Below are 27861 nucleotides of genomic sequence, written 5' to 3'. Positions count from 1 at the left end.
TTCCCAAACCCCAAACCCCAAGACTAAAATAAAAGCCCCTTGCAACAAAGGGATCGACGGCGGCGCCTGACTGAACGACCTGCTGCACCCTGCCTGCACCAACAACCCCTCTCCCCCCCCCCGACGGCGCATGGGTGTGCTTGTTGTCTGTCGGACCGCATCCAAGCTCCCGGAGCCTGGGTTCAAACCTGGGCATTCGGGGATTTTGAGCCAACACGCCGCAAAGTTGGCTCGACACCTGCCGAGCTACACGCCATCAATTTTAATCTCGTCGTCATACACCCCGCCGCTTGTCATTCCGGCCCTGCTCAGGCACGCCTGCCCCCTCATCCGTCGTCCGAGCTGCCGTTGCCGTCCATTCCAGGTTGGCGAAGCCTAGACCCGGCGCCCGTGAGACAACTCGCGTGTCCGCCGGAGGCGTTTTTTCTTCACAGCCGACATTTTCAACTTGGCTTGCTGCAGCTCCTACTAACTGCATACTGAGCGCCCGGTGCTACTCGTCTTGAGTTCTTGTCAATGGCGGAGGAAGAGGAGCGGGAGAAGGACCCGACGACACGACTTCCAGCATGAGACAATCGGGCAAGCCGCCGGCGCCGGCGCGGGCCGGGAGGCTTCTGCTGCTGGTGTTTCTCGGTGGGCTGGTGGCCGTCTCCACGTCCGTCTTTCTCGTCTATGCCTTTTCGTCGCGCGTTGTGAGCCTTGCGGTGGAACATGACGAAGCCGGAGCGCGACCACCGAGCACGCCTGCCAGCGGCGACGCAAAGCCCGCGCGTGTCGACGATGGGTTCACTCTTCACCCCGAAGACCACGTCTATCGCGAGGCCAAGACAATCTACCTGGATTGGAACATCACCCAGGGGCTGCGTGCGCCTGACGGCGTCGTCAAGACTGTGTACCTGATCAACGGTCCGCCCCCCCCCCCATTGACATATTGTCTTCTCTTCTCGGGCCACGTCCGTTTGCGCTGGGACTAACATGAGTCGTTCGCAGGGCAATTCCCGGGCCCGCTGGTTGAGGCGAGGTCGGGCGACGAACTGGTCGTCAACGTCCATAACCATGTCGACCGTGCGAGCGCCGAAGAAGGCGTCGCCGTGCATTGGCACGGACTGACCATGAAGGGTACGCCAAACCAATGCTTCCTTTTATGTATCCCACCGTATCATTAGTGACTCTGCTCACTCATCCGTGCGCATGCCAGGCGCCAACGACATGGACGGCGTGGTGGCGCTCACTCAGTGTGCCATTCCGGCCTCTGCCAACCTCACCTACCGCTTCCACATCGACGACTCTCAATCAGGGACCTATTGGTAAGGCCTCTCATCTTGTTACTGCGAACATCAGCATCACAAGCTGTAGCTTACTCGTCCTGGTCAGGTACCACGCCCACTCCGGCGTGCAACGCGCTGACGGGCTTTTTGGCGGCTTGGTGGTGCACAAGCCTGCTAATACGAAAGACGCCCGCAACGAGCTGGCAACGCACTCGTATGATGCGGAGCAGCTTCTCCTGGTCGGTGATTGGTATCACCGCTCAGCCGTAGACGTCCTGGAGTGGTTCGAGGATCCGAACCATTACATGTATGAGGTGAGTTGGGACTGGGGTCACGTCTCAGACGATTGATGGCAAGTCGGCGTTTCATAACCGCTAATTGTTGGCCTGTAGCCCGCTCCAGACTCCATGCTAATCAATGGACGGGGATCATACAACTGTTCCATGGCGGTCAAAGCGTGGCCCGTCAACTGCAGCTCTGTGGCCATGCCGGAGACGGTGCTGCGGGACCGACGCGTGAGACTGAGGGTTGTGAACACTGGGTGCGTTCATGTTGACATTGTACTCGCCGAGATTAGTCACTGACTGTTTCGCAGCGTATCTGCCGGCATTACACTATCATTATCGGAGGGGAGCATGCAGGTCATTACCGTCGATGGTGGACACGCGGTCGCCAACGACACGCATGCGGCGCGTTCCATCGGAGTGTTGTATCCGGGTGAACGCATGGACGTTATCGTGCAGCAGGCATCCGGTACCACAGCAAGAGCTCGTTCGGAACAGGGTGCCAAGCTGATTGTGACGCTGGACAAGGAGTAAGTCGATGACCAGTGCCACATCAATGTTCAAGGGGCGTTGGGCTGACAGCAAGGCACCAGAAATATGAATCTCCACAACTTTGCCCTCACCCCCGAGCAGGAGTTTCCGCTCTCATGGACGTCGCCATCTGTACCAGAAAGAAGACACGAGGAAGGTGTTGCAGCCTCAGAGCTCAACCTCAATGACCTGCGAGGCGCGCCGCTCGGTTCATCGCCGACGGGCCTAGCCGAGCCCGCAGAGACGGCGGTGCTCTACTCGGCGATGACTATCCGCGGCGCGAACCACAACCGCCCTGTCGCCACCGTCAACCACACATCATGGGTGGTCTCAGAACCACACAAACCGCCTCTGCTGGCATTAGACCGTGCGCAATGGGTAGACGCCATCAAACAGCCGACAAGCGCGCAGAAGCTCAAGGTCCCCTGGATCAAAGAGACGGGCGAGGAGCGGTGGATGGAGCTGGTGCTCAACAACTACGACGATAAAGGTCACCCGTTCCATCTGGTGAGTTTTCCCGCGCCTGCACCTCCTTTTGGGCCTCGCCTGATAATATCGCAGCACGGCTACAGCTTCTACGTCGTCAGGTCACAGACGGCGACCATGGGGCTCAACAGGGGGTACAACCCGTTTGACAAGCAGCAAGCGGAGGCAGTGGCCGCGGAGGTAGACACCAAGACCCCGCTGCGGAAGGATACAGTCTATGTGCCGTCGATGGGCTACGTAGTGCTGCGGTTCGCGTTGGACAACAACGGGCTGTGGCTACTACACTGCCACGTTTTGTGGCACCAAGCGGTGGGCATGGGCATCGTGCTGCAGGTAGGCGACATTGATGCGGGGGCGAAACAAAGAGCTGGACAACGATGCCTGGCGTAGCATCGGATCTTGGACAGCCCGATTGGGCGTTTGATGCCTGGCATATACGAAGTACATGAGCCTATAGAGCGACGATGAGCGCACTGGATTGCGCCGCCGACTGGACACGGGAATATCAGCAAATATTGCGTGCTATGGCGTATAAAGTACGGACGTATGCATGAAATATAGATTCATAATAAAAAGCGCTATAGCTACCGGATCGGGTAGTAAGTCTCGGGCGCATCTCGCATTCCCCAAACACGCCGAGAGCCCGCCAAAGCCGTCGATGTCTTAGCTGCCACGACCCGGAATTCCTGTACGGCGCTGGGCGACCGATCGCTTTCTCGTCGCCAGGGCCGCCTCTCCCTTCTCTCCAGGGCCGATCGGAATTCTGAGATGTGCCTCACGGCCGGATTTCGATGCCAGTCCGTGGTGCAGGCGCTGGCGCAACGGGGCAGACGTTTCGCATCCGTCCGCTGCTTTGATAGGCTTGAGGCCAGGACGAGTCTATCGTGTCGGATTCCAGCAATGTGATAGACAAGGTGGGCTTAATAAGTATATAGTGTAGTGCCTAGTTGGGTCCCGAGGGTTGTGAGTAGCACCCGTTGTCCTTTACATCCCCTTCCCCACGCCCATCGCCGTCTCTCTAGCACCACCCCGGAGCCATTTTTGTTGATACCGTACCACAGTCACTCCTCTACACAGTCCATGAAGTTCAGCAGTGCTGTTACCATCGCCGCCCTGGCCGGCGGTGCCCTCGCTATGGGGAGCGAGGGTGCCAAGCCCATGGACAACAATATGGCCAGGGAGAACGGCATGCCCGCCACAGACAGCAAGTACGACTCTAAGGGCATGCTTGACCTCATGATGAAGGCCGGCGCGGGTGAGCCCACGGAGGGGCACGAGAAGCGACAGCTAGACATCCTCACCAAGCTCCTGGGCGTCATCAACAAGCGCATGGAGATGACCGACATGGAGAAGCGCCAGCAGGGCGGACTTGGCGGCCTGATGAAGCGACAGGGCAAGCCCGACGGCATTGGCGGTGCCGGTACCGGCGGTGGTATCTCCGGCGACAACCTTTCTGGCGGCGCGGGCAATGTCGGCAAAGACTCTGCCGCCGGAGCTGGCGGCGGCATCATCAACGGCCAGCCCTCCGGCGGTGCTGGCACAATCCATTTCGGTCATCATCGTGACGACGAAGACTGGAAGGTCAAGCGCAACACTGCCTCCCGGCCCATGACTGGAGCGACACATGGAGATAGTTAAGCGACAGCTCGACGTCATCACCGGTCTTCCCCGTGGCCTGGGCGGCGGCGCTCAAGTCTGCAGGGGTTGGAGATGGGGCCTACGGTTTCAGGCGTTGTGGGCAGGGCTTCAGGTCTGGAGTGTGTATCCCCGTGATTGTGATGGGGTTGACTATGGGAATCTTGGTGGAAAAGAGCGGATGGACGCACTGTGCCTTGAGGAACGAAGTTCCATTTGACTACGCCCCGGAGGGAAGTCCCTATAGGGCCTTGAAACTACGTACCTAATTTGACAATTTGGTTCGTTTGGCCATGGCACCCCAAGCCTCACAGATGAATACACTCGGATAGTGAGAACTGGTACTATGGATCCTGTGTTTGGTATCTAGTTGCAATAATATACCGCACGGCACCATAAACTTTGGGCAACTGGGCTAGTGGAGACATGGCACCCCGTTGGAGGCAATTTCGGTGGCGGATTTTCACTACGGGATGGCCTTGTGGAAGATGTCCATACAGTGATTCATGATATATCGACGCGAGTCAAATCGACTATAACCTTGCCCGATACCTTGCATTGCGGCTGGACGTTATAGATCCGGAAGCCGAGCGACAAATTACGGCAATTCTGGCCGCCGATGCATCGGTACCCGAAACGTTACGAGAGCTCATTTTGGTTGGTTTTCCTAATCACACGTACTATAGGTATATCGAAGATGCCACAAACTTATTTTTAAGAGCATACGGGTATGGGACAGGATCATATACGCCGGCGGAGGCTTGCTCAGACGGTGTCGAGTATAACATCTTGCACGCATCGCTACTCGATATATTGCATGCCGAGTTGGACGGTCACAGAAGACATCGCGCAGTCAGAACGCCTTGCCCGATCGGGGGGATGCTACCTGTCCCGGTGGGAGCAATAGCGCCTTCTAGACTACAAATTTAGTCACATTGAGCTTCTTGCTTGTAGCTGGCGTGGGTTAAGTGGTATTTGACTTGAGGGCTAGTTTCAATCAATGGCCTGTGCCGTTGAGATTGGCTGCTTTCTTAGGTCTGATTATGGAGCGAAGTCATCAGTAATTCACCAGACATAGCCGGGATTCGCTCATGTGTCAAGGCGCCGGACTAAGCGGGAGGCAATGCCGGCGACACGGCCCACAACGCGGAGCCGGGGAGCAACTTGCCACCCCGTTGCCGTAACTCGTGGTCTTAGTAGCGGGGTCTGGGGTTAGGGGAATCCGCATCTCTCCGCTGGCTCTACCAGCACGTCGCTCAAGGATAAAGTTTGACACAAGACTCCCGTGAAAGACTGGATCTGAGCTGCCGTCAGTGGGCTGTCCCAGCTTTCATCAACACCATCTTCGGGTCCGAGCTGTTCTCAAGGAAAGACCTAATTGGGTTTTTAACCACAGCCGTGATTGGATGTTGCACTTTGCAACACGAGACTTCACACTAGAAGCCCCTCATCTATTTACAGTTGCAACTTGGCCACATCAGTAATTGAGTCTCATCTTCCTCCCCCGAGTCACGACCAAACTGGAAGCAGCCATGTCGCATCAAGTCCGGCCGTTCAAGGTCTCGGTCCCCGACGAGGCCATCGACGCCGTCAGGTCCAAGCTTAGGGAAGCATCCTTCCCGGATGAAGTCGACTTCTCCGACGACTGGGAGTACGGCGCCTCGCTGCGCGACGTGAAGCGGCTGGCAAGGCACTGGGCCGAGGGCTTCGATTGGCGCGCGCAAGAGGCCAAGCTCAACACGCTGCCGCATTTCAAGACGGACATTTTCGTCGACGGCTTCGGCGCGCTCGACATTCACTTTGTGCATCAGACGAGCAGCAAGCCGGGGAGCATCCCGCTGTTGTTCTGCCACGGCTGTACGTCCGTCCAATTGCCATTTGCGCCCTTGTGTATTACATGTGAATGGAATGGCGTCGCGGTGCCATGACGACTACAGCACGGAGGGGGAAAGCTGACAGGCAGATACTATAGGGCCCGGCAGCTTCATCGAGGTGACCAAGGTGCTGCGGCTGCTCACCGAGCCCGAGGACGGGCCGTCGTTTCACGTCGTGGCGCCCTCACTGCCCAACTTTGGCTTCTCCCAGGCGCCGTCCAAGCGTGGCTTCGGCATCGCGCAGTATGCCGAATGTGCGCACAGGCTGATGCTACGGCTAGGCTACGACAAGTACGGTACGTAGATGTATCCTCGCTTCTCAGAAGAAGACATGTTTCTCTCTCTTTCTCTCTGTCTCTTAGTCTTCGCTCACACCAGCCGGCGCAGTCACGCAGGGCGGCGACTGGGGCTACTTCATCACGCGCATGATGGGCGTCCTCTACCCGGACCACTGCCTCGCATCGCACATCAACTTTCTATGCGTGAAGCCGACGGTGCCCCGCGGCTTCTGGCTCGGCCTGCAGCACGCGGTGCTTCGATGGTGGTCGCCGGCGCAAAAAGCCGGCATCGAGCGCACGAGGTGGTACCTCCGCGAAGGCTCGGGCTACATGGTGCTGCAGAGCACGAAGCCGTCGACGATAGGTCTCGCGCTCGCCGACTCGCCCGTCGCGCTGCTAGCCTGGTTGTGGGAGAAGTTGCACGACTGGACGGACGCGTACCCCTGGACCGACGACGAGATCCTCACCTGGGTGTCGCTGTACCAGTTCTCGACGGCAGGGCCCGCCGCCAGCGTGCGCATCTACTACGAGGCGACGCATTCGCAGCGGGAAGCCACGCGCAAGTGCATTGAATACGTGCCGCACGTGCCGCTGGGCATCTCGTACTTTCCGCGGGACCTCTTTGCGCTGCCCAAGACGTGGGGGTGGTCGTCGGGGCCTGTCGTCTTTGAGGCGGTGCATGAGCGTGGCGGCCACTTTGCGTCGTACGAGTGTCCGGAGCAGCTCACCGAGGATCTGAGGTCCATGTTTGGCTCAAAGGGAGGGGCGAATGCGGTGACGAGGAGGTTTGAGGCCATCAAGGAGGATGGCGAGTAACTTGGTGGCACAGTCTAGCGCCCGTGAGCATTCTTCAGGAGGTGGCATGACGAGATCCAGCACAGGAGAGACATTCCTGGGTTTGGTGTTGTATGTAGCTGAGCTCGGGATCGATGGTCTCGTCTCGTGTGGCACAAGTGTATTATGAAGATAGTTTTTCTCATCTATAGCGCTGTACGTTTAGGAAACACGCGCATCAGTCAATCCCATTGCGCAGTGTACCTGTGAAAGTGTTAGTGAGCGCGGCACAGACGCCCATCCTTCTTCACCGTCCACTCCTCGCTGCCCACGCCCACCGTCGCATAGAACAGGCCATGCGGGTCGTACTTCTTCTTTATCCGCAGCAGCCCATCGTAGTTGGCACCGAAGAAGGTCTCTTGAAAGTCGGGCTGCTGAAAGTCAGCCTCGTTCATGTACGCTCCCGCACCGGGCGTCGCCGCCTCGATGACGGGTTGCACCTCGCGCGTCATGCGGTCCTGCTCCGCGACCATGTCCGCAAAGGGGCGCTCGAAGCTCCACGGGAGAGTCAGCGACGCGTGGACCAGGGTCTGGCGCCATTGCGGGAGAACCGCTGCGACCTTGTCCCTGCCGAAGCGCGACACGTCCAGCCCGACGCCGATGAAAGTGACGCCCATGGATACCAGGTCGCGGGCGGTGGGGGAGAAGCGGGTTAGGTCGTGTCGCGGTATCAGACGCCCGCCAAACAGCTGGGTGCCGACTTGGATGTTTCCTGCGGGTAGGGGACCCCAGTAGTGGCTATAGTGGTCGAAGTAGCTCCCGAACTCGGTGTAGTTGGGCTTCACGGTGAAGCCTTTCGCGGAGACGGCGTCGATGAATGGCCTGAGGATCTTTTCGGTTTCGTCGGTGCTCTTGTTGAAGAAGGTCAAAGCGGGCATTTGCAGGAAGCCTTGGCCAAAGTAGTAGATGACCATGGCCCCCGCGTCCACCATGCCAGGAAGTGCCTCGTGAAACACATCGACGGCGTCGTAGAGGCTCGACGTGTTGTCCGTAGTCGTGATGGCGAAGCTAGCGCCACTGACTTTAGCATCAGGGTGTGTGCGAACCGTCATGGATACCACGACGCCATAGTTGCCGCCTCCCCCGCCGCTCAATGCCCAGTATAGGTCCGAGTGCTCGGCCCTCGAAGCCACAACGTGCTCCCCCGACGCTGTCACAACCTCAAACGAAAGAACATTATCCGCGGCAAGACCATGGACGGTGCTGAGCGCGGAATGCCCACCTCCCTGCGTATACCCTCCGGCCAGCCCGACGGTGGGACACTCGCCCGTCACAACCACAAGCCCTTTGCTGTGCGCCTCGGTGAGCGCCTCGAAACCCTGGACGCCGGCTCCGACGCGCAGCGCCTTGCCGACGTAGTGCTCGTCTGCCCAGTCGATGACGGCGCGGTCCTTCATGTGATGCGTCCAGACGGCTAGGGCTCCCGCGCCGGTCGAGCGGCCGTTGTAGTCGTGGCCCGTGTTGCGCACGACGAGGCGGATGCGATGGCGGGCGGCAAAGGCCAGCGTCTCAGCAACGTGTTGCGGCGTGCGCGCATCGACGGCATAGCGCACGTAGTTGCCCAGCGTGCAAGGAGAGGACCGCGGCTGGAAGGGGTCGCAGCTCTGGTTGGCGAATAGCGGTGCCATGACGGAGGACGAAGATTCCATGCTGGTGGAAAGCTTGGGTGTCAGTCCCTGACGATGAACAATACATCTTATTGTGGGGAGAAAGCCTCTCACTGTACTGCCGAATAGAGCCATGCGTTCTTCAGGACGGCACATTCGACCTCATCGTAGTGAGGATCGTGGCATGGCGAGCCCAGCGGCGTCGTTGCGACAAGTCGGCCTTCCACTGTATTGTTGAGACGGCTCCAGTCTGAGTCTCGCGGCCAGCACGCATCGCCTGGGAAGCATTTGCAGCCATTGCCATCCGTCGTCAACAGCCCTTCGTGTTGTGGTGAGGCCGTCGCGAGCGTGATTGCTGCAACAAGCAGTAGTAGCGGCACCAGCAGCACTCGGGCGATGTGACCCTGCATGGCGTCGGATGTCTTGGTGGCGAGACACGGCAAGTGGACTGAAGGGCGGGCGATCCGCCTTTTAACAACAAAGCACGCAGCTATGCGGAGAGGTTGCATACGAATTAGTATGTCCTTTTGTGTGTGCAACTTCAGATGCATCTCCGATTAAAAAGGGCCTGTCGATGCGCTGGCGCATGCTCGTGCTGACAAGATCGTCGGCCATCTTTGCCTGCAACACTGTCACCGTGATTGATGGCGGTGAGTTGAGCCTAGCAGCGGTTAAATTGAGACGCTCCCTGTGTTAACTACCACCACTACTACGTTAGTAAATAAAGGGGCGCCACGAAATAAAGTAGTGTTCCCTGAACCCGTCCTGTCCCGAACCTTGTAGCGCTAAATATTGCGATGACGCTGCGGGTAATCGGAGACTCCAAAGGTTCAGGGGCAGTGATAGTTCTGTCTGGCCACCGTTGAATTTGCGCATAAACGTATGCGTGAGCTATCACAGGAATGGCGTCGGGTCGAGGTCAAGCATATGGGAGTTCCTTTCGACCTTGCTGCTAGATAGCGCAGTTCCATTTGATCTCAAATATAACAGCTGAATAAGCTAGGTTTTCTAGTACTAAACCTGGCTCAAGGTCATGGTCCTTGGATGCTCTTTCAGCTACTCGCTCCATGTCTTGCGCTCATTCAAGCCAGTGAGCTTTTTCTCGCGGCATAGTCGCTAGCCCATGACATAACATTAGAGACTAGCCTGGCTGTGCTTTATATGAAAAGTACACCTGCAGCGCCCCTTCGACGCTCTGCACCATGCCGAAGAAGATCGTAAACAGAAAAACGAATACTGCGACCCAGAATGTATACCATTGCACACCATTCCGTCTATCCCACCACCACTGCGCGAGCGTTCGAGGGCTAGAATCGTCGAACACTTGCTTCAAGACAACGAGCCGGTCGTGCCAGAACAAGAAGCGGTCGAATCGCCGATCCTGCGCACGGAGGCTGCCACACCTGCTAATATTCTGATCAAGGCAAGGCGATCCCAGAGTCTGGATCCAGCGCCTGGTGTGCGAGTCGTTTTGCGGGAAGAGGAGCGCTAGAGTGTAGAGTGTTTCCTCGATAAAGCCAGGCGGAAAGAGTTGCTGGGTCAGACTAAGCGCCATTAACTTTCTGTTGGTATAGGTCAATTTTAAGTTATGTGACCTACCTCTGCTGGAACTTGAGGAAGCTAGCATGGTGAAAGATGAAGACGGCCTTGTCGTCATCTGTGAGGCGGAGGTGGTTGGCTAGATTGTTTGTCCACCTAATCTTGACCCCAGCAATCTTGCTGAGGTTCTCCGCTTTGAAAAGTTTCCCAATCCTGGGATTGTCCACTGCAAGAGTCCTCTCAGGTGAGAACTGGTCCCTGAGGGTGGTCCTGAGGCACCCTTTGGTCCAATGTATTGGATGCCTTCCCGACACGCCGAATTCATGCTCACCAACATCAATCATGGTGAGTAGAGAAGCGCATAGATCGATTGCGGCATTCGCTGATCCAAGGCTGCAAGTATCCAGAGCATTTGCAGACCAATCTCCGGTGCACGGCAGGATCGTCTCTCTTGGGAGGTCATTCTGTATCATTTGGGCGATTTCGATGATATCTGAATGGGTTTTGGCGGAGACATGCCTGCCTCCGTCTGTCAGAAACTCCTGGCATTTCGATGAGTAGTAACTAAAATAAGAAGTCATCGTTGTCGATGTTAACCTAGAGTCCGCAGGACGGCCCCATAGCGTTTTCAAGAGAGCATGCCGCAGAGGGATGCTAATTTGCGGGCTTGCCAACGACGCCCTGAGTTCTTGATGCTCCATTGTGTTGTTGCGACTTTGCAAGCCAACCAGAAGTGCACGCAGTTTGTAAATACTTGTCGCTGTTCCAGTCCACCGTGTCTGCCTTGCGTGTTGCCGTCAAGCATGGAAGTTGTCGGTAGCCAATAGCGGCTACCAACAACTACATACGATGCAGAGCCTGGGTGCAGAATGGACACAGCCCCAATGTGTTGATGCGGCTTTGCGCGCCGACAAAAATATAGGTAGTGTGTGAAGGCAGGGCGAGCTGCAGCATCGAGCCTACAAATCTGCCTTGCTAATTCCTGGCACCCAGCTCGTCACTGATGCCCAATGGTGGCCGCGTCAATGTGACACAGAACCTGGGCGGCGGCCCTGGACGATGCCCTTAGCCACAGTGTGTTGGCAATTGATAATTGGCCATGGATATACTTCGTAGTTCTCCATTTCGACGCGAAATTGCACATGCCAGCGTTTTATCCTCCGGATTTGCTGGAACTCACCCACGCTGTCCTGTCCGAAGATGTCCAACAGTGAATGTTTTGCGCATCGATTCTGAATCGACCATGGAAAGTGTTTTCCCAACAACGCAGAAGCAACACAATTGGCCATTTGCTGCCAATTCGACGGGTTCTTTCTTAGGATCCCTGAATATGGGTGCGTTACGAGGACGGATTCACTGTTGGGAGGCAACGGGCCCCGCACGGGTCGAGTTTACCCAACTCATCCAGCCGAAGATTATCACCTACTTGAGAGAGAATAGCGAAAGGCTGCATGAATCTGACAGCATCGTCAACTTGTCGCTGTTCATGGTAGGGCGATCAATGCAGCGAACAAAGCCTACTATAATGTTCGCCTCGGAGGACAAATCGGTCCGAAGAGAAGCATTCAAGCTGGTCAAGGAGAGCGGGATCTTACAAGACCATCGAGATTTCGAAATTGGCAACTGCCCGCTTGTTGCTGAATTCAAAGACTTTCGACAGATGATGGACACAAAAAATCGTTCTTGGAGTACCGCACAAAGCATAGCAGGCCCATCACAAAAGCACGTCCAACCGATCGCTGCAAGTCTGGCTTCCGCTACGATATACTCTCGCGCAACACGCAGCCCCGCCGGGTCCGCCCTGTTTGCCTGGTCCGAAAACAGCGTCATGAATTCTGCAACGGCCGGAGGAGTCGTCGCTATAAATGATAGCTTGATGGTCCTCACAGTCAATCACCTTCTTCCCGGGGAAGGTCCAACGCAGACCTCTGCCACATACCAATGTGCTACCGAGTCAGACGACGATTCGGAGTGTGAGATCACGGGGCTCGAAGATACTGAGGGTTTCAACGAGGATGAAGAATTGGTCGACGCCACAAGTCATGGCAGCGAGAGCCCAGAAGTCTCAATGTTCGATCATGATATGGCGAATATGTCAGACGCTGAAACATCAGGTACTGACAGCAACCAACCAGAAACAACCTTGAAGCGTCCGCCGCCAGGGCAAGATATACTCGCGGCATGGAGGCATCCATCAACTGTTGCGAAACCTCGGACGGACGGAAACGCCCTACTCGAGATCGGGAAAGCTGTCTTATCCTCCAGAACCTTGGACTACTGCCTCGTGCGCATGAACCCCAACTTCTTACCTGATGCGGCGCCGTTTATGAAACGCCGTTTGTCTCTGAAAAATCCTTTCTTTGTTCAACTGGATGCCAACTTATCCTTTGTTGAACATGTCCCCCGAGAAACGAAGGTGCAGGTGCTCACCGCAAGTTCTGGGCGGACGACTGGAGTACTTCATGGTTCTCCCTTATACTCTCGCATGCCACGCTCGACATTGTTCCAGGAGGTATTCGTCGCCACACTGGACCAGCCATTAGCCGCAGGTGACTGTGGGAGTTGGATATGCGACGCACAAACAGGGAAGCTCTTCGGACACATTGTTGGTGGAAGCGCAAGCACCAGGGTGGCGATGATTGTGCCGGCCAAGGATGTTTTCAAGGATATTCTGTCTAATCTCCCTACTCATATGATGCAACAAGCGCCACCACCTACAACAATCTATACCACAATGACTGCACCCAATCAGGGCGACAGTCATGTAGATTCGGACATTGGGGCAGGTGATACGGTCCGCCGCCTGTACCACGAGATCCCGACAACTAGCCAGGCTCCCACAGCCGCCACCGGGGCGCCTGGGCTGGCCGACGCCGCCATCATCATCAACAACGCCAATCAGCTGCGGGACGGATTGGTAACTCCTCCCGTAGGCATCGACGAACCCCTCTATGCTACATGTAGGCAGATGATAGCGATGGACCCGCTGGATATTCCATCGCATGTGCACGTCGGCAAGGGAATTTCGAATCGGGAAAGCCATGCCACACACCGCACGACTACCGTTGATAACTTTGATGACCGATCGGTATACTCCATGTCGACCGCACCTCGTGGAGGACCTATGGTGCAACGGCAGCCGCGCCTAGAGGTTACAGTACCCTCGCAAGCGAGGTCCCAGTCGTGGTCAGAGTTGAATGTAGCGGCGCCAAAGCCAGGCGGGGATGAGTTTCTCAGGAGCTTCCCTTGCGAGTTTCGCGGTCTCTCAAACTGCTCCATGGAGTTCGCCTTTGACCAGGTCGAGCTATGGATACAACACATCGCCGACGACCACCTGGGCTGTCGGTTCCCGCACCAAAGCTGCTGTTGGTTCTGCAGCGCGAGGTTCGTCGCCAAAACGAGTCTCCGTGAGGACAGGTCGCGTGTCTTTCGCGAGCGCATGTATCATATCGCGGATCACCTTAATAAGGAGACGACGGCCGCGGATATCCGGCCAGATTTTCTCCTACTGGATCACCTCTGGGAATACCGCATAATTGATAAGGAGACGTTTCTAAGGGCCAAGGAAAAGAGCGAAAGGCCTCCGATGCCCCGAGATATAACGTTCGGCCCCCCTACGGCCACGCCGCCTAGAGGTGAAATGTATCCGGAGGAACGACGGGACCGGCACCATCCCAAAGGGACAACACGCCGGAGGACTCGCAATGAAAAGTGATGGGCTGACAGCCAGCTAACACGCTCGTCGTCGTCGTTCTTTAGCGAGACGGTGGTATTGACACGTTTCTAGGTTGTGTATGGCGGGGCCGATCGGAGATCATCATCATCAGAGATAGGGGGCAGTTGCGGGTTGGACATTTCGTCTGTTGAGCTTGTCACTTGGTGAGATGTATATAGCGAAAAGCATGAAGTCCCACGATAAACCTGGCCAGGTCTCGTCAAGACAGAGAGTTACCCTATCAGAACGGAAAAGCAATAAGGCTCAAAGCAGTGCCCTTGCGTACGCACGCTCTGGTCCACATTCGTTCCCGTGTAAGTGCGTGGAGACATATCGCCAACACCGATAATAAACCACACCGACGCAGCGCCAGCCAGCTTGCTGTCGTTACTAACCGATAAATGGGGAAAGTGTGTGCAACAGTCTACGAATCAAATAGTTGTCTACCAAGAAAGGCACACCCACGCATGTTAGGCGCCGCCGCGTCTTGGCCGGAGCGATAACGGAGACGGGAGTCCCACTTGGCGACGCCCTGCCCGCGCCCTTTTGACGATGGACTCTGTTCTCGACGCTTCTGCCGGTGCCGCTGTGCGACGCTGCCCAGCATGAACAAGATAAAAGGTATTGGCGCCAGTACGGCTCGTTTGTTGGGGTTGACGGGTTGGCGGCCTGTTCAACGTTGCGTTACTTTTCTTGTTACCGAACTCGCGAGCTCTAAACCGGGCGATCAGATCACTATTTGAGATATCTTGGTTGTTAAAGACGGCACCAGGCGGGGGAGGCGTTCGCTCATCACAAGCCCACGCGATGCCTGCAATGATCGACGACCCTGCATCTGCGCCGATACAGCGCTGGCCGACGCCGCCGCCGCCCTCCATGCCGGAGCCGGCGCTCCCGCCCGGCATCTCCCCTCGAACCGTCACGCTCCGCGACGGCGCCACAGCGGCGACCATCATGCCCTTCACCTCGCAGGACGACGTCCCCGCGTCGCTGCTGCGCTTCCTCTGCGACCTCTTCAACGCCGAGATCGAAGCCGGCGACACGTACCCCGTGGTCGAGCCCCTGCCGTTCGACAAGTTCGCCGCCTACTGGTTCCAGAACTTTGCGGCCGTGATGCTCCTCAGCGACGCGGAAACGACGGCCGCCGGTACTTCTGCTGTCGTTGCTGATGCTGATGCTGGTGCTGCTGACGCACTGCTGCCGCCGCTGTGGCGCGAGGACACGGACTGGGCGTCCGTGTGTCTCGGCAGCTACTACGTCAAGCCAAACTACCCCGGGCGCAGCAGCCACGTCTGCAACGCCGGCTTCCTCGTGGCGCCGTCGGCGCGCGGGCGCGGCGTGGGCCGGCTGCTGGGCGAGAGCTACGTCGACTGGGCGCCGCGGCTGGGCTACGAGTACTCCGTCTTCAACCTCGTGTACGAGACCAACGTGGCTTCGTGCCGCATCTGGGACGCGCTGGGCTTTGAGCGCATTGGCCGCGTCAAGGGCTGCGGGCGGTTGAAGAGCTATCCGGGGAGGAAGGTGGATGCCATTGTGTATGGACGCGAGCTTGGCGGCGAGGCAGACGGCGGCGGGACCGGAGACACGAAGGACGTGAACGGGGCCAACAGCGTCAACGGGACTAACAAGGCATGAAGCGGCAAAATGGTAGTTGCGTAGATATGGCGCGAAGCGGGCAATTTCATGGCAGCGACTAGAGCACGGATGAGAGAGACGATATCGCCAGATGAGCGGCGTTGGCGTTGGTGTAGCCCCTTGCACTCTCAATTATGCATTAGCTTGGAGTACATACACATATACAGGTTCTGTTTGATCAACGTTCGGAGGCGACACGTCTCGAAACCGCGCATATCTAAACGGCGTCAGGCTGGCCCGTAGACCCCAGCGCGTACCGCTCCATCTCCTCGAGCCGTTGGGTCAGCGCGCCATCATAGGGCGGCGCCTCCATGACGGCCGCAACAAAGGGCCCTTGCGCTCCCCAGGTGCAACCGTGGAGGTGATTGCGGATACGGACGAGCAGCTCGGCGACGGCCTCGTCCGCGTACAGCTGAGCGGCAGCCATCTCGTGCAGCACGTCGAGCGCGGCGGCGGCGTCGCCGAAGTGGTCCCAGTGCATGCGGGCGAGGCGCGCATAAAAGGGCGCCGACACGCCGAGCACGTACGAGGGCAGGCCCAGCGCCTTGACCCGGGGCAGGATCTCAAAGGCGCGCAGCGAGGGGCGCGCAAAGGCCGTGTCGAGTAGGGCGAGTCCGCGGCTGAGGAAATGCGGATACAGCGGACCGTGGACGTCCATGATGCGCTTCTGGTCGTCCTGCTGCTGCGCCGTGAGAGCGGCGGCGGCGGAGGAGGAGGAGGAGGAGTCCTTTCGCTTTGCGGCGCCGGCCTTGGTTACCTTGCCCTTGGTTTTTTTCTTGGAAGCGACTGCCTCGGTAGAAGAGGCTGCCTGCGTGATGCCCAGCCTCTCGGGCAGTGAAAAGACCTCGCGCTCCATGACGTGCCAAAGCTCGGCATCAGTCTCGCAATCGCGCATCAAGGCGTCCACCCGCTCTCGCTCCTCAACTCGGATGCGATCGTAGCGGACGCGCTCCTGCAACTTGGCCTCGTTGGCCTGATCTAGCTCCAGCATGCGACTCGATTCGGAGGCGCCGCCGGGTTCTAGCTCGTAGAGACCGAGCGCGACCTGGGCAGCGTTGCGCAGGGACTGCGGATAGCGGCGGAGGAACTTGTCGCGAAACTCGGTGACGCGGGCTTGTTCGACAATCGATCGTGCCATGCCGTTTACGGGATCGAGGTTGTAGCCTTGTTGTGCCGCCGCCGCCGCCGCCGCCGCCGCCGCCCATGTTTGGCTGGGGGAGGAGGCATCGGGGGACGGGCGTTTCCTGGACGCAGGCATCCGACCCTGGGCGATCTCGTCGAATATGCTCTTGAAGACCTCGGCTTCGGAGGTCGTGATGGTCGAGGCATGACCCGGAGCGTTTCCAAGCTCCTCCTGTAGCTCGTTGTCCCATTCGAACGGGATTGAATTGTCGTCCTTGGGCGCTCGTCCGCGTCTGACCGATGTCGCCTGTCGAACGGCGGCGCCAAAAAGCAGCGGCCGCGCGGATACGGCACGGCACAGCGTGCGTGTCTGGTAGAGAAAGGGCAGCAAGGTCGACGACATGGTGCAGCGTGCCGCGCGCTGTGCGGCAGATGCGTCAACCAAATTGGTGTGTGTGTCGCAATGGACGGCAGAAATCCATGGGGAAAGGATGAAGCATCATCCCAACCCGGCAATTGCAGGCATCGGGAAAAAAACCAATGCACATTGTTCAGCAGCGGAATCTCAGTTAGGGGCGGCGGCTAATGCTCGGCAACCATCAACGCGAAACCCGCCCCAGCGCGTGACCTCGCGCGCCTTCACTCCCGCTGGTCGCGTCAGCCCGGCACTGGCGTTAATTGACTTCCTTGAAGGGCGCGTCTCCTTCCGCTCGACGGGCAGCTGTCAACAGCCTCTCGCTTCTGCCGCCACCTGGCACCGCACCGCACCGCGCGCTCCTATCAGCTTGTTATTTGCTTCGAGTGCCGCACTTTCTTGGTTCGCTCCAATCTTTCCCTGTTCAGTTATTGTGCTCCCCTTCACACACAATCCGCCCGTCACGCCACAATGCCCGTCAAGAAGGAGGAGGGCATGAGCGCCTTCGAGCGCAAGCGCCTCGAGAATATCGCCGCCAACCGCGCAATACTCACGGATATTTCGACGACTGCAAAAAAGATTATCCCCGATAAAAAGCCGACGAAGCCCGCACCGCGAAAGAAGCGACACAGCGAACCCATCAAACGCGAGCCTACGCGGCCTACCCGCACAAGCTCCCGCCTCGCCGGAAAAGACGCCGACGTGGACACGTTGAAGCGAAAGTTCGAGGTAGAAGCCGAACATGAGGCCCAGAATGCAAAGGCCAAGAAGATGCGCGTGAGCAGCGATTTGAATCTGGGCGATATTGTGGTAGAGGGCAGAAAATGGGGCAGCGGCGTCGACGGACTAAAGGGCATCGTGCGCGGCGCCGAGCCTGGTGTCCGGACATTCACGGAGGACGACGTCAAGGAAACGACGGACCAGAACCTCAAGGATCTGCGGCTCCGCATGGGGGGCTTGAAGTTATACGAGCATTGGGTTCCTAATGGTATGTGTTGCACCACCCGCATCCTGTGTCGGCTCCTCTAATGGTCACAAGACATCAAAATCACTCCACAGCGAGTATACGCCCTTGGCTTCCATCCCAGCGAGGATAAGCCCATCGTCTTTGCTGGCGATAAGGAGGGTGCCATGGGCGTCTTTGATGGTTCTCAGACCGCGCCCGAGGTCGACGACGAGGACGAGGACGCCGACATCCCCGATCCGGTCATATCAGCCTTCAAAACGCACGCGCGCACAATTACATCCTTCGTTTTCTCGCCTACTGACGCCAATGGCGTCTACACATCGTCATACGACTCCTCAATACGCAAAATGGACCTTGAGAAGGGCCTGTCGACGCAAATATTTGCCCCGGCCGATGAAAACGAAGACCTCCCGATCTCGGCCCTGGATATGGCCGTGTCTGAGCCAAACGTCCTTTATTTCTCTACCCTTGAGGGCGGTGTTGGTCGTTACGATGTGAGAGCCCCCGGAAGCCATGAGATCTGGCAGCTGTCAGAACAGAAGATTGGGGGCTTCTCCCTGCATCCGTTGCAGCCTCATCTTCTTGCCACGGCGTCTCTGGACAGGACCATGAAGGTCTGGGACTTGAGGAAAATTGAGGGCAAGGGTGATATGCGACACCCTTCCCTGCTGGGCGAGCACGAGTCGCGCCTCTCGGTATCGCATGCGTCCTGGAGCGCCGGCGGCCAAGTTGCAACTTCCTCTTACGACGATACTGTCAAGATTTACGACTTTTCATCCGCGTCGAGCTGGAAGCCGGGTCAGGACATTTCACCAAAGGCCATGGAGCCAGCTTACACAGTACGGCATAACAACCAGACAGGGCGTTGGGTTACGATCCTGAAGCCCCAATGGCAGAAGCGCCCCCGCGACGGCATTCAGAAATTCGTCATCGCCAACATGAACCGTTTCGTCGACGTGTTTGCATCGGATGGCAGCCAGCTGGCGCAGCTGGACGGCGACAACATCACCGCTGTGCCGGCCGTCGCTCACTTCCACCCGACCATGGACTGGGTGGCGGGCGGTAACGGGAGTGGAAAACTGTGTCTGTGGACCTGAGGGGCGGGACCGAGGCGCGTAACGCTGGACGACTAGCCTGGCATTATTGTACACATGGTGCTTGTATATATACCGTGAATCTAAGCTGTGTCACTCGTGGCACTATGTACGGCGGCTGCGCCCTAGTTTGTGATTCTTCCGTGGGATGCCCGTGTTACCCTCTGCGTAATGTTGGCAGCGCCAACTCCACAGAATAGGCGGACACAAACCAAGCGACAGCTACTACTCCAGATCATGAACCCCGGCCGAGGCTCATTGAGCCCGCTACCAGGCTGCCGATCCGGGGCCATCGCTAACCTTCGGTGCCGTCGGCTCGGGCGCGTCGGCTACGGGGCCATTCACTTGCAGTTTAGTCAAGCCATGGCTCAAAGCTAGACGCATTGGCGATGCCGTCTAGTCCTCTTGACACAATGGCGAGCCGTCGCAACGACGATGGCGAAATTGAGACCCTGTTCTTGTGACAACTTGACGTGCTTCAGCCTGACATACGCCCATGGTGCGCCGCCCATCCTGCCGGCTAATCGAGGACCAAATAAGTCTGTGATGGAGGAACGCGGGGCAAGCAGCAGCAGAAGGCGATTTGGTATAAATGTCTCCTCCGATGGCTTGCCTGCCAATTTGATCGTTGAAGATGCCTCTCTCGCCTAGGAGACCAACAACCTGCACTCACTGCGACCTCCTCCCTGTGCGACATGATGTGGCCACGAGCATCTCTCATTGCAAGTGCCTTTTTTGGCCTTTTATTCGCCTCTGCAGATGGCCGGTGCGGTAGCATTGATGTCTCCGCGCCGACGTCTGCTCCCCACGATGCCTCCAAGCCGGTCGACCACGCCTTTGCCTCCTTTTCTCTGCCGGCGCACTTCTTTGCCGACTTTACCGGCAACAAGAGCCACCCCAACCTCTTCTCCCGCGACATATTCGATCTTCTGCACAAGAAGACGGGGGCGCACCCATATGTGCGTGTAGGGGGCACCTCAACGTGAGCATCATACCTACGCATCCCGGGAGAAACCCCCCCCTGCCGCCCTTGGCGGGCATGCCGTAAGCCTCTCTTCGTTGACTTACACGGCCCCCTCCCCCCCCCCCAAGCGACCGCGTAGTATACAACGCCTCGCAGGAACAGGCCGTCCTCCTCTCCGATAAGTCAGAAAACGGCATCCCCGCCGAAGTTCTCGTCGGCCCGTCCTGGTTCGAGGGCTTCGCCAACTTCCCCGGCTCGCTGTGGAACTTCCAGGCCAACCTGGGGCTCAACGCGTCGACCTCGCTTGACAACACCATCGAGGTGTGCCGGCTCGTCGTGCGGGCTCTGCGGCGCGACCTAATCGCCTTGGAGATTGGCAACGAGCCGGACTTGTACCCGACGAGGGTGCGGCCGGCCAACTACACCGTCGTGGACTACGTGCGCGAGTGGAACCGCTACGCAGACGCCATCTCGAGGCGGGTGCTCCGGGGGAACGGATATGGGCTGGAGGAGTGGAGGTTTTTCCAGGGCCTCGTGTATGCCAACGAGACGCTTGGGACGTTTTCGACGTGAGTGCGGTTAGAGTTCGCCTGGCGAAGAAGCATGAGGCGAAGGAGGGATGGACGTCGCTGATGCTTCAAGGTAGTCAAGCAGCCTTTGATGCGGGCGTGGACAAGACGCGGCACATCAAATCCGTGTCTCTTCACCAGTAAGCTCTACGATCTGCACATCTTGTCTCATCGACTTGCTGACGTTGTGTAGCTACACGGCTGGCAACCAGGAATGGGTTCGACTACAAAGTAAGTATCCCAAGCGTCCTCTCAATGCTTATGTGCCTCTGAACCTGACATTGCAGACACCTTCATGAACCACACCGCCGTGCAGCGAAGCCTAGGCGTGTTCCGCCGCGACATTGACTTCCTCAAGAACTACGATCCCAGCATCACGTTTCTCCTCGGCGAGACCAACAGCGACTACATGAACCTCAACATGGCCCAGGTCGAGGGCGTGTTTGGCAGCGCGCTCTGGCTCATCGACTATCTCCTCTACGGCATGACCATGGTACGTACTCACCCTTCTCATTCTCCGTACATGGAACGGGTCCTCACAGCGACGCCCAGAACATTGCGCGCTTCAACCTCATCCAGGGCGTGACGTTTGGCTACACCGGCTGGGTGCCCGTCCCCTACGCGGGTCGCGATCCCTACGTCCGGCCCCCGCTCTACGGCCAGATCGTCGTCGCCGACGCCATCGGCCGCGCGCCCACCAAAGTGCAGGTCAAGGAGATTGACCTCGAGCGCTGGGACGTGTCTGCGTACGCCGTGTACGAAGCCCGCAGGTTGGCCAAGTACGTGCTCATCAACCTGGACGAGTGGAACGTCACGACGCCGCATGCCCGCCCATCGCAGAAGCTCTCGCTGAGCGTGCCAGACGAGGTGAGGCGCGCGAGCGTGACGAGACTAACTGGCGATGGGGCGAGCGCCGACGAGGGCATCGCCTGGGGGGGCGTGAGCTGGAACTATACGGACGGAAGGCTTGCGCAGACGGGGCGGGAGGGGATCGAGACGGTCAGGGTGAAGGATGGCAAGGTCAAGGTCGAGCTGCAGTCAAGTGAGGCTGTCTTGGTGACTTTGCACGGATGATAGTCTTTCTAATGGAAATATTGTACTTTGTGCTATCTGACCTATCTGACGCACATCTCCCACCGTGACACCCCCTCCCCTTGAGAACTGACTTTTGTTACTGTCTACATACGCCGTGGACTGTCATGTCTTCGTATCCCCATGTGCGGCAAGAGATGATGTCTGGTGCTCCCTCAACATCTGGTCGCACCCTTCTGCATCCGCGCGCACGCTTTACACCACACTGCTTCCGGTGCCGCAATTGTGCGTCTTCTCAATGATCCTAGCCGTGGTCGACCACTCATCGAAGCTCCTCCGCACCTCGCGTCGGGACTTGGGGTTCGCAGACGTCTTGTTCCTGGACGGGACGCCCTGGAGGCTGATGGCGAACTTGGCGGCCACGTGCGCGGCGGCCTTGGTGTTGACCATGAGGGTGTCCCAGTTGATGTTCTGCAAGTCATCGCAGGCCTTGTGATAGCAGTGATCCCACGGCATGCCGGCGCCGGTGAAGATGCCGCTGCTGGGGATCCCGAGCTTCAGGAAGCCGACGTAGTCGGACGAAGAGCCAAACTTGCTGTGACGCGCGCGGATTGTTAGCGCCGCAGTGCACAAGCGCGCGCTGGTTGTGAAAGACCAGACGGCGGGGACGTATCAATCTTACCTGTACGCGGCCGGCCTTTCATCGGCCTTGAGGTAGTCGTACAGGGGCGTGGCGCCGTACATGTGGGCGTCGTTGTCGGCGTAGACGGCGTACTGGGGAATGTTGCTGGCAATCATGTCGTAGTTGAAGTAGAACTTGATCCTGTCTGCCTCTTCCTCCGGGAGCTGAGACGCATAGTAGAGAGAGCCGACCAAGCCGCTCCTAAGGGGAAACACGGGAGTTAGAAAATATGCGCGAAGCAGGGTATTACAATTTTTGTTGTTGTTGCCGTTGTGTCTCTGTTGAATAGACTTACTCCTCGGCCCCCCACCAGGCAAAGCGGATCTTGTTCTTGAAGCCCTTGTACTTCGTAAACTCCTCCATGATAACGAGCAGCGCGGCCGAGCCGCTGCCGTCGTCGTTGATGCCGGGCCCGGCCTGCACGCCGTCCAGGTGGGCACCCAGCATGACGACGTTGCTCGGGTCGCCCTCCTTGGTCTCCGAGATGATGTTCCAGCTGGGCCTCGTCTCCGTGACGGCGTCGACAACGAGCGTGACCGTGAGCCTCTCACCGGCGGCGACGCGCTTGCTCCACGCCTCGCCATTCTCCAAGGTCGTGACACCGACGGGCACGAGCTTGCCGATGTTCTCGGCGCTCAGCGTCGCGCCAGGGATCTCACCCGAGGCCTGGTTATACAGGACGGCGGCCAGCGCGCCGCCCGCCTTGGCGAGCTTGAGCTTGTCGGCTACGGGGCAGACGCCGCGCTTGATGAGGGCGATCTTGCCCGCGACGTCGAGACCCTTCCACTGGTCCTCGAAGCAGGCAGAGCCGCGGGTGTCGTCGACGGGGGTGTTGACGAGCGGCGCGCTGACGCCCCCCGGTAGTGGCGTGGCCGTGTTGTACATGAGGCCGACGACGACGGCCTCCTTGCCGTCCGGGCCCTTGAGTGTAATGTTGCGGGTCGTCTCGAAGAGATGCGTGAAGCCCTGAACGTACGTATTCATGTGCTTGCCAAAACGCTTCTGCACGCGCTCCAGGACAAAGTCCATGGAGGCGTTGTACCCGGGCAGGCCGTAGGCCCGGTTCCCGCCATTGTCGCGGGCGATCTTGTTAAAGTTCCAGAGGATGCGCTGGAGTCTGATGCCATTGAGTCAGATTCGGGACAAACCCAAACAAAAAAAATAAAAAGGGCCTCATGAGCTAGCTGTCGAGGCCATCCACTGATCCAGCGAGGACACGGAGAAGGGGCATGAGGACCACTTACTCTTTCAATTCAATTTCCTGTTCGATCTGCCCCGGCTCGGTCAATTCCTTGCCCAACACCCCACCGGCTAGCAACGCCGCGTACAACAAACTGCGCAGGACCTTCATGGCGGCAAAGCAGGTTGCAAAACCGACAGTCAAATGTTGAGTGAAGCAAGGGAGGACGATCAAGCAGAGGAGCTGGGAGGGAGGGGGGACCGCCTCAACAATCCCCTCCCCCCCCTTTTAAGGAGAGCCACCGCTCTCAGAGTTATAATACATGAATCACTTCGCTGCTGCAGCTGCCAAGAGACTCTGTCTCTCTCACGCACACACACATAATCTCGTCGTCAAGCACGTCCGGTACTAGGCCAGTCGTGCACGGCGTTGCGTCGGCAGTCCGGTTCGCTTACCCAGCGGGCTGCATTTTAAGCTTCCCCACGCTTAGCACCGAAGAGGCAGCTAACAAGAAGCTTATCTGGTACCTTAACCTTGTGCGGCAGGTCGCTCACGCTTGCGAAGCTGCGGGGAACATTGGCGTCACCTCTCGCACCTCTGGCCGTGTCCAGGGACCAGGGCAGATCGCCGCGAAAGGAGGGGGGAAATATTTGAACCTTTCCTGTTCTTCACCTTTCCCCGCGGCAGGGCTGTGTAGCACAGTAGTAGTGCCAGCCGCAGCAGCGGTAAAATAAAAAAGTCCCGATGACAAGGGATAGCGTCCGCTTCTGTTTCTCTTCCAAGTCCCGCTTCTCCGCTCCCTCCAAGAAGGTCTAGAACATGCGCGACGCTCTGTGATTGACGCAACTTGCTGGGGGTTATTGTGCCATGATGCCAAGATCTGAGGGAACTTTTTGATCGGGCTACTCGTCGGCAGAACGGTTCACGGCTTTATTTACGCTGGACGTCAACTCTCCTATCACAGCGTCTGATGCCGTGCAGGCAGCGCCTAGGTTAGACGTCGCGGGGCGCCCGCGTGTCTTCCAATTCGATGATGACTCGTCGAGCTCCAGCCTTGCATCTTGCCACTTGACTGTGTGGCCCAACCGACAAGAGCAATGAATATCGGACGAGACGCGGCATGGTGGAGTCCTAAGCCTCGACTCACCTCCGCGCCATCCGCTTACAGCAGTTCACTGCGCATTGATGGGGGGAACGCGACCACCTGACGGATTGTGGCCAAGGCCGAGCTCGTCAAAGCAGCAGTTCGGTCGGACAAAAGAGGAAGGGTCCGACGAGTTGTCTATGATACGCAGAGCATGCATATGCGCACCTTGTAACTATTCAATGTTGTCTGAGAGAGGCCTCCATGTCTGCAGCGCATCATATTCCTCTGCAATCTCATGTCCCACTGCTTTGCCGCCAAACTCAACAGCTGACAGCACCATCAATTCCATGCGCACATCAGCCAGTCGCGCGGGGAACTCAGGGGCCACACGGCAGTTGGGCGGGAAACCGGCTCCACAAACTGCCGTAAGGCGGGAGGGGCTTCAGTAGCTGTCACTCAACTCACTCATGAGCACCCCCAAAGTTCATCCGATGGGTGCATCTGCCATGTCGAATCAGGCAGTGCCGAACTACGTAGACCAAGAACAAAGCCCCGTGCTGCCTAAATGGCGCATTATGGCAGTGCCATGTATGCATTCTTTACGAAGTACGAGCGACTGGTAGTTGGTGGCACGGTTTGATGGTAGGTTGTTACATGTATTCATGATCGCGATGAAATCCGTAAATGATCAGGCCCAGCACGTCCTATTGGCAATCCATTTGATTCGGTTCCGCATACATGTATTACTAAAATGCATGCTACAGTGGTTTTAGTTCACAAACTTGCTCTGGCTGAGTGTGTCGCGCGTCCGACTTATCTAAGCTAAGCGTAAGACTGTGTTTTTGTGACTGTCAGAGTGGACTGTGATGAGGTTGGGCAATAGAGGGGGGGGGGGGGGGGGGAAAATGGTGATAGTGGCTGTTGCAATTCGTGATGTCATCATCGCCAGCGTTGCATATAGGGTGGCCAACCCCCTCATTCCCAAAAACTTCAGACCATTGTGCGACGAGACACGGAGTGCGGAAGAGCTCCAGTCTCCAGTGCCGGGTAGAGCTCATCTCAGTTGGTCATGTTACCTAGTAGCGCCAAGTAGGACATAGTTATGAAGTGCTTGCATCCATCCTCTAGCCTGCACCAACGGATCGGCATGCCTGCATTGATGTGTGTAGGGAAGTGCTGGCCGCACCTTGGCATAAGCTGGACTCAAAAGGGTCACGGGGCCGGTTCAGCCGCAATCAATTGCAGAGGGTCGCGGGGTCTAACGCTCCGTTCATTTCCTGAACTATCGGAACTGCATGTGATTAAGCAGACAACCATCTTCTATCTTCTGCCCTTGAAACAGCCCAGATTGGGCACCAACATGGCGCCGACCTGTGCAATAAAGAGATACACCGCAATCATATCCGTGTCCGACTCGATGTGATTTCGCTGGACAATCAGCTCCGTCCAGAGAATCAGCGGCCACGCGATAATCAACATCAAGACGGCGCCCAGGAAGATGGCCGGGTAGCGCGCATTGGAGATGGACATGAGGCCGCCGAACGTAGCCTTCTCCGCCAGATCGTCGTCCTCATCCACGGCAACCATTGTAATGGCGATGAAGATGGACGCGAGGACGGCGATGACGCACAAGATGGAGTCGCTGACCTGCCACAAGAGAATAAACTTGTGCCATCCCGGACTCAGCGTTCGCCAACCGAAAAAGAAAAATTGGTACACGCCGAAGCCCTCTTCCTGGCAGATGGCCCAGCTGGTCCACGCCGACACGCAGTTGAGGATGAGCACGCCGGCGGTGCCCACGCCGAGAATGGCGGCCATGAAGTAGTTGCCCGACGACAGGCCCCCGAGGTAGCTGAAGACGTAGAGCATGTTGAAATGCACGGGCAGCAGGGACAGCGCGTGCAGCTCCTTGGCGCGCACGGCCTGGTACCACGAGATCTGCGTATACCAGTTGTAGGCGAGGAAGCCGATGTTGCTGGGGCAGTTGCTGCTGATGCCCGAGATGAACTGCGCCGGCGCGAGCATGACGCTGGTGTAGAGCAGCCAGCGATTTGTGAGGCTGAAGCCCTCCACAACTTGCGTCGCCATGATGCCTGGTGATGCCAAGTAGGAAGTTTTTTTTTTGTTTCTTGTCAAGGGGAAGAAGGAGTATAGAATAGGCGTCTGGTGCTTGCGTGGGAGCTCAGCAATGCTCACGCGTGTTGTAGCGGCTCGACCTTACGTCCAGTCGCCAATATGCGTCTTTGTCTTGTGCACTCGTCAACTTTGCGGCTCTTCGAGATGGTCTGGGCATCGCTCGTGTAGATATATAGCAGTTGTTGTCTACTACCTACACTCGTTCGTTCGAGAACCCCTCGTGGGCGTGCCTTGCGGCTGACGCCTTCACGCACTAATAGCGGCTACGCCCGTTCGATAGCTTCAGTCGAGTCCAGCCCAGCTCAGCCCCAGCAAGGCAACCCGACGCCATCGCCAGACTCTAGCCCATTGCTCGCCAGGGCATCCAATTACCGATGGCTGCCCTGCCCTGGCATCATGTGCGGCACCAGCCAGCCGGGAGCCCTCCCGTCGACAGCCCGCTATTCTGCCCGTGGCGGCGTCGCGGGTGAGGGAGCGAACCCCTCCTGTTTTCGCACGCACTAAGTTACTAGCTGGCCCGAGACAATGGCTCAGGTGGTGGCCCAGGCACACTCCACGCGCTACAGGGCCGCTGGCAAGGCTGGACAACCTCGAGCCTTGGATCATGGCTGAGCGTTGCGTGACACGGGCTGACTGGCCAGATGCCGAAAGCCCATCGCGGGCTGCGCCACAACACCACTTGGCACCAAACAGCCGTCGAGCCCCTCATGGTCTGTAGTAGCAACAAATAGCATGCCAGCTGAAGGGCAGGGGTCTCGGTGTTGCAACCTGATTGCGGTTGTGTGGCTTACCAGAGCGCCCCGTTGACCAAATCCTTGCCCCCAGGATTTTCGACAACACTCAATAACCACAGCGCAATCTATACAGTCCCCCGTCGCCAAATGTCCAATGGTGCCAACTCATCGGATGTGCGGCAGCATCGATGTG

The 27861-nt window shown here is 57.8% G+C and overlaps 12 protein-coding genes across 13 annotated transcripts; 7 read left to right on the top strand and 5 right to left on the bottom strand.

Moving 5' to 3' along the window:
- The first annotated feature begins 155 nt into the window (after positions 1 to 155).
- JDV02_001970 (uncharacterized protein) lies at positions 156 to 3092 on the top strand. Its single transcript, XM_047982947.1, has 7 exons — positions 156 to 906; positions 991 to 1119; positions 1199 to 1307; positions 1375 to 1582; positions 1661 to 1809; positions 1864 to 2082; positions 2146 to 3092. The coding sequence occupies exons 1-7, from the start codon at positions 567 to 569 to the stop codon at positions 2957 to 2959; spliced, it is 1968 nt and encodes a 655-aa protein (XP_047838917.1). The 5' UTR covers positions 156 to 566; the 3' UTR covers positions 2960 to 3092.
- A 464-nt stretch (positions 3093 to 3556) lies between these two features.
- Positions 3557 to 4411, top strand: JDV02_001969 (uncharacterized protein). The gene has a single exon (XM_047982946.1). The coding sequence runs from the start codon at positions 3650 to 3652 to the stop codon at positions 4205 to 4207; it is 558 nt and encodes a 185-aa protein (XP_047838916.1). The 5' UTR covers positions 3557 to 3649; the 3' UTR covers positions 4208 to 4411.
- Positions 4412 to 5714: 1303 nt separating this feature from the next.
- On the top strand, positions 5715 to 7179 carry JDV02_001968 (Microsomal epoxide hydrolase). The gene is made up of 3 exons (XM_047982945.1): positions 5715 to 6061; positions 6177 to 6374; positions 6466 to 7179. Exons 1-3 carry the CDS (start codon positions 5737 to 5739, stop codon positions 7170 to 7172), a joined length of 1230 nt encoding a protein of 409 aa, XP_047838915.1. The 5' UTR covers positions 5715 to 5736; the 3' UTR covers positions 7173 to 7179.
- Positions 7180 to 7275: 96 nt separating this feature from the next.
- JDV02_001967 (uncharacterized protein) lies at positions 7276 to 9203 on the bottom strand. 2 transcript variants are annotated; one of them, XM_047982943.1, is made up of 2 exons: positions 8912 to 9203; positions 7276 to 8840 (listed from the first exon to the last, which is right to left on the bottom strand). In XM_047982943.1, exon 2 carries the CDS (start codon positions 8837 to 8839, stop codon positions 7406 to 7408), a length of 1434 nt encoding a protein of 477 aa, XP_047838913.1. In that variant the 5' UTR covers position 8840; positions 8912 to 9203; the 3' UTR covers positions 7276 to 7405. The 2 variants fall into 2 exon arrangements, with proteins under 2 accessions (XP_047838913.1, XP_047838914.1); XM_047982944.1 differs by having other exon boundaries at positions 7276 to 9203.
- A 735-nt stretch (positions 9204 to 9938) lies between these two features.
- On the bottom strand, positions 9939 to 11031 carry JDV02_001966 (uncharacterized protein; the record flags this gene model as incomplete). Its single annotated transcript, XM_047982942.1, has 2 exons — positions 10397 to 11031; positions 9939 to 10341 (listed from the first exon to the last, which is right to left on the bottom strand). The coding sequence occupies exons 1-2, from the start codon at positions 10915 to 10917 to the stop codon at positions 9939 to 9941; spliced, it is 924 nt and encodes a 307-aa protein (XP_047838912.1). The 5' UTR covers positions 10918 to 11031.
- A 2039-nt stretch (positions 11032 to 13070) lies between these two features.
- JDV02_001965 (uncharacterized protein) lies at positions 13071 to 14051 on the top strand (the record flags this gene model as incomplete). Its single annotated transcript, XM_047982941.1, has 1 exon — positions 13071 to 14051. One exon carries the CDS (start codon positions 13071 to 13073, stop codon positions 14049 to 14051), a length of 981 nt encoding a protein of 326 aa, XP_047838911.1.
- Positions 14052 to 14867: 816 nt separating this feature from the next.
- On the top strand, positions 14868 to 15686 carry SPT10_1 (Protein spt10; the record flags this gene model as incomplete). Its single annotated transcript, XM_047982940.1, has 1 exon — positions 14868 to 15686. The coding sequence occupies one exon, from the start codon at positions 14868 to 14870 to the stop codon at positions 15684 to 15686; it is 819 nt and encodes a 272-aa protein (XP_047838910.1).
- Positions 15687 to 15775: 89 nt separating this feature from the next.
- JDV02_001963 (uncharacterized protein) lies at positions 15776 to 17318 on the bottom strand. Its single transcript, XM_047982939.1, has one exon. It carries the CDS (start codon positions 17209 to 17211, stop codon positions 15904 to 15906), a length of 1308 nt encoding a protein of 435 aa, XP_047838909.1. The 5' UTR covers positions 17212 to 17318; the 3' UTR covers positions 15776 to 15903.
- A 212-nt stretch (positions 17319 to 17530) lies between these two features.
- Positions 17531 to 19377, top strand: JDV02_001962 (uncharacterized protein). Its single transcript, XM_047982938.1, has 2 exons — positions 17531 to 18211; positions 18263 to 19377. The coding sequence occupies exons 1-2, from the start codon at positions 17695 to 17697 to the stop codon at positions 19285 to 19287; spliced, it is 1542 nt and encodes a 513-aa protein (XP_047838908.1). The 5' UTR covers positions 17531 to 17694; the 3' UTR covers positions 19288 to 19377.
- Positions 19378 to 19979: 602 nt separating this feature from the next.
- JDV02_001961 (uncharacterized protein) lies at positions 19980 to 21891 on the top strand (the record flags this gene model as incomplete). Its single annotated transcript, XM_047982937.1, has 6 exons — positions 19980 to 20266; positions 20377 to 20817; positions 20895 to 20957; positions 21011 to 21048; positions 21105 to 21310; positions 21370 to 21891. 6 exons carry the CDS (start codon positions 19980 to 19982, stop codon positions 21889 to 21891), a joined length of 1557 nt encoding a protein of 518 aa, XP_047838907.1.
- Positions 21892 to 21927: 36 nt separating this feature from the next.
- JDV02_001960 (uncharacterized protein) lies at positions 21928 to 23882 on the bottom strand (the record flags this gene model as incomplete). Its single annotated transcript, XM_047982936.1, has 4 exons — positions 21928 to 22444; positions 22532 to 22732; positions 22827 to 23648; positions 23776 to 23882. The coding sequence occupies 4 exons, from the start codon at positions 23880 to 23882 to the stop codon at positions 22105 to 22107; spliced, it is 1470 nt and encodes a 489-aa protein (XP_047838906.1). The 3' UTR covers positions 21928 to 22104.
- Positions 23883 to 26051: 2169 nt separating this feature from the next.
- JDV02_001959 (uncharacterized protein) lies at positions 26052 to 27089 on the bottom strand. Its single transcript, XM_047982935.1, has one exon. It carries the CDS (start codon positions 26884 to 26886, stop codon positions 26119 to 26121), a length of 768 nt encoding a protein of 255 aa, XP_047838905.1. The 5' UTR covers positions 26887 to 27089; the 3' UTR covers positions 26052 to 26118.
- Between the last annotated feature and the right edge of the window lie 772 nt (positions 27090 to 27861).

The sequence above is a fragment of the Purpureocillium takamizusanense genome, chromosome 2 (assembly GCF_022605165.1).
Source record: "Purpureocillium takamizusanense chromosome 2, complete sequence".
Lineage (NCBI taxonomy): Eukaryota > Fungi > Ascomycota > Sordariomycetes > Hypocreales > Ophiocordycipitaceae > Purpureocillium > Purpureocillium takamizusanense.
This window is presented reverse-complemented; position numbering and strand designations above follow the sequence as displayed.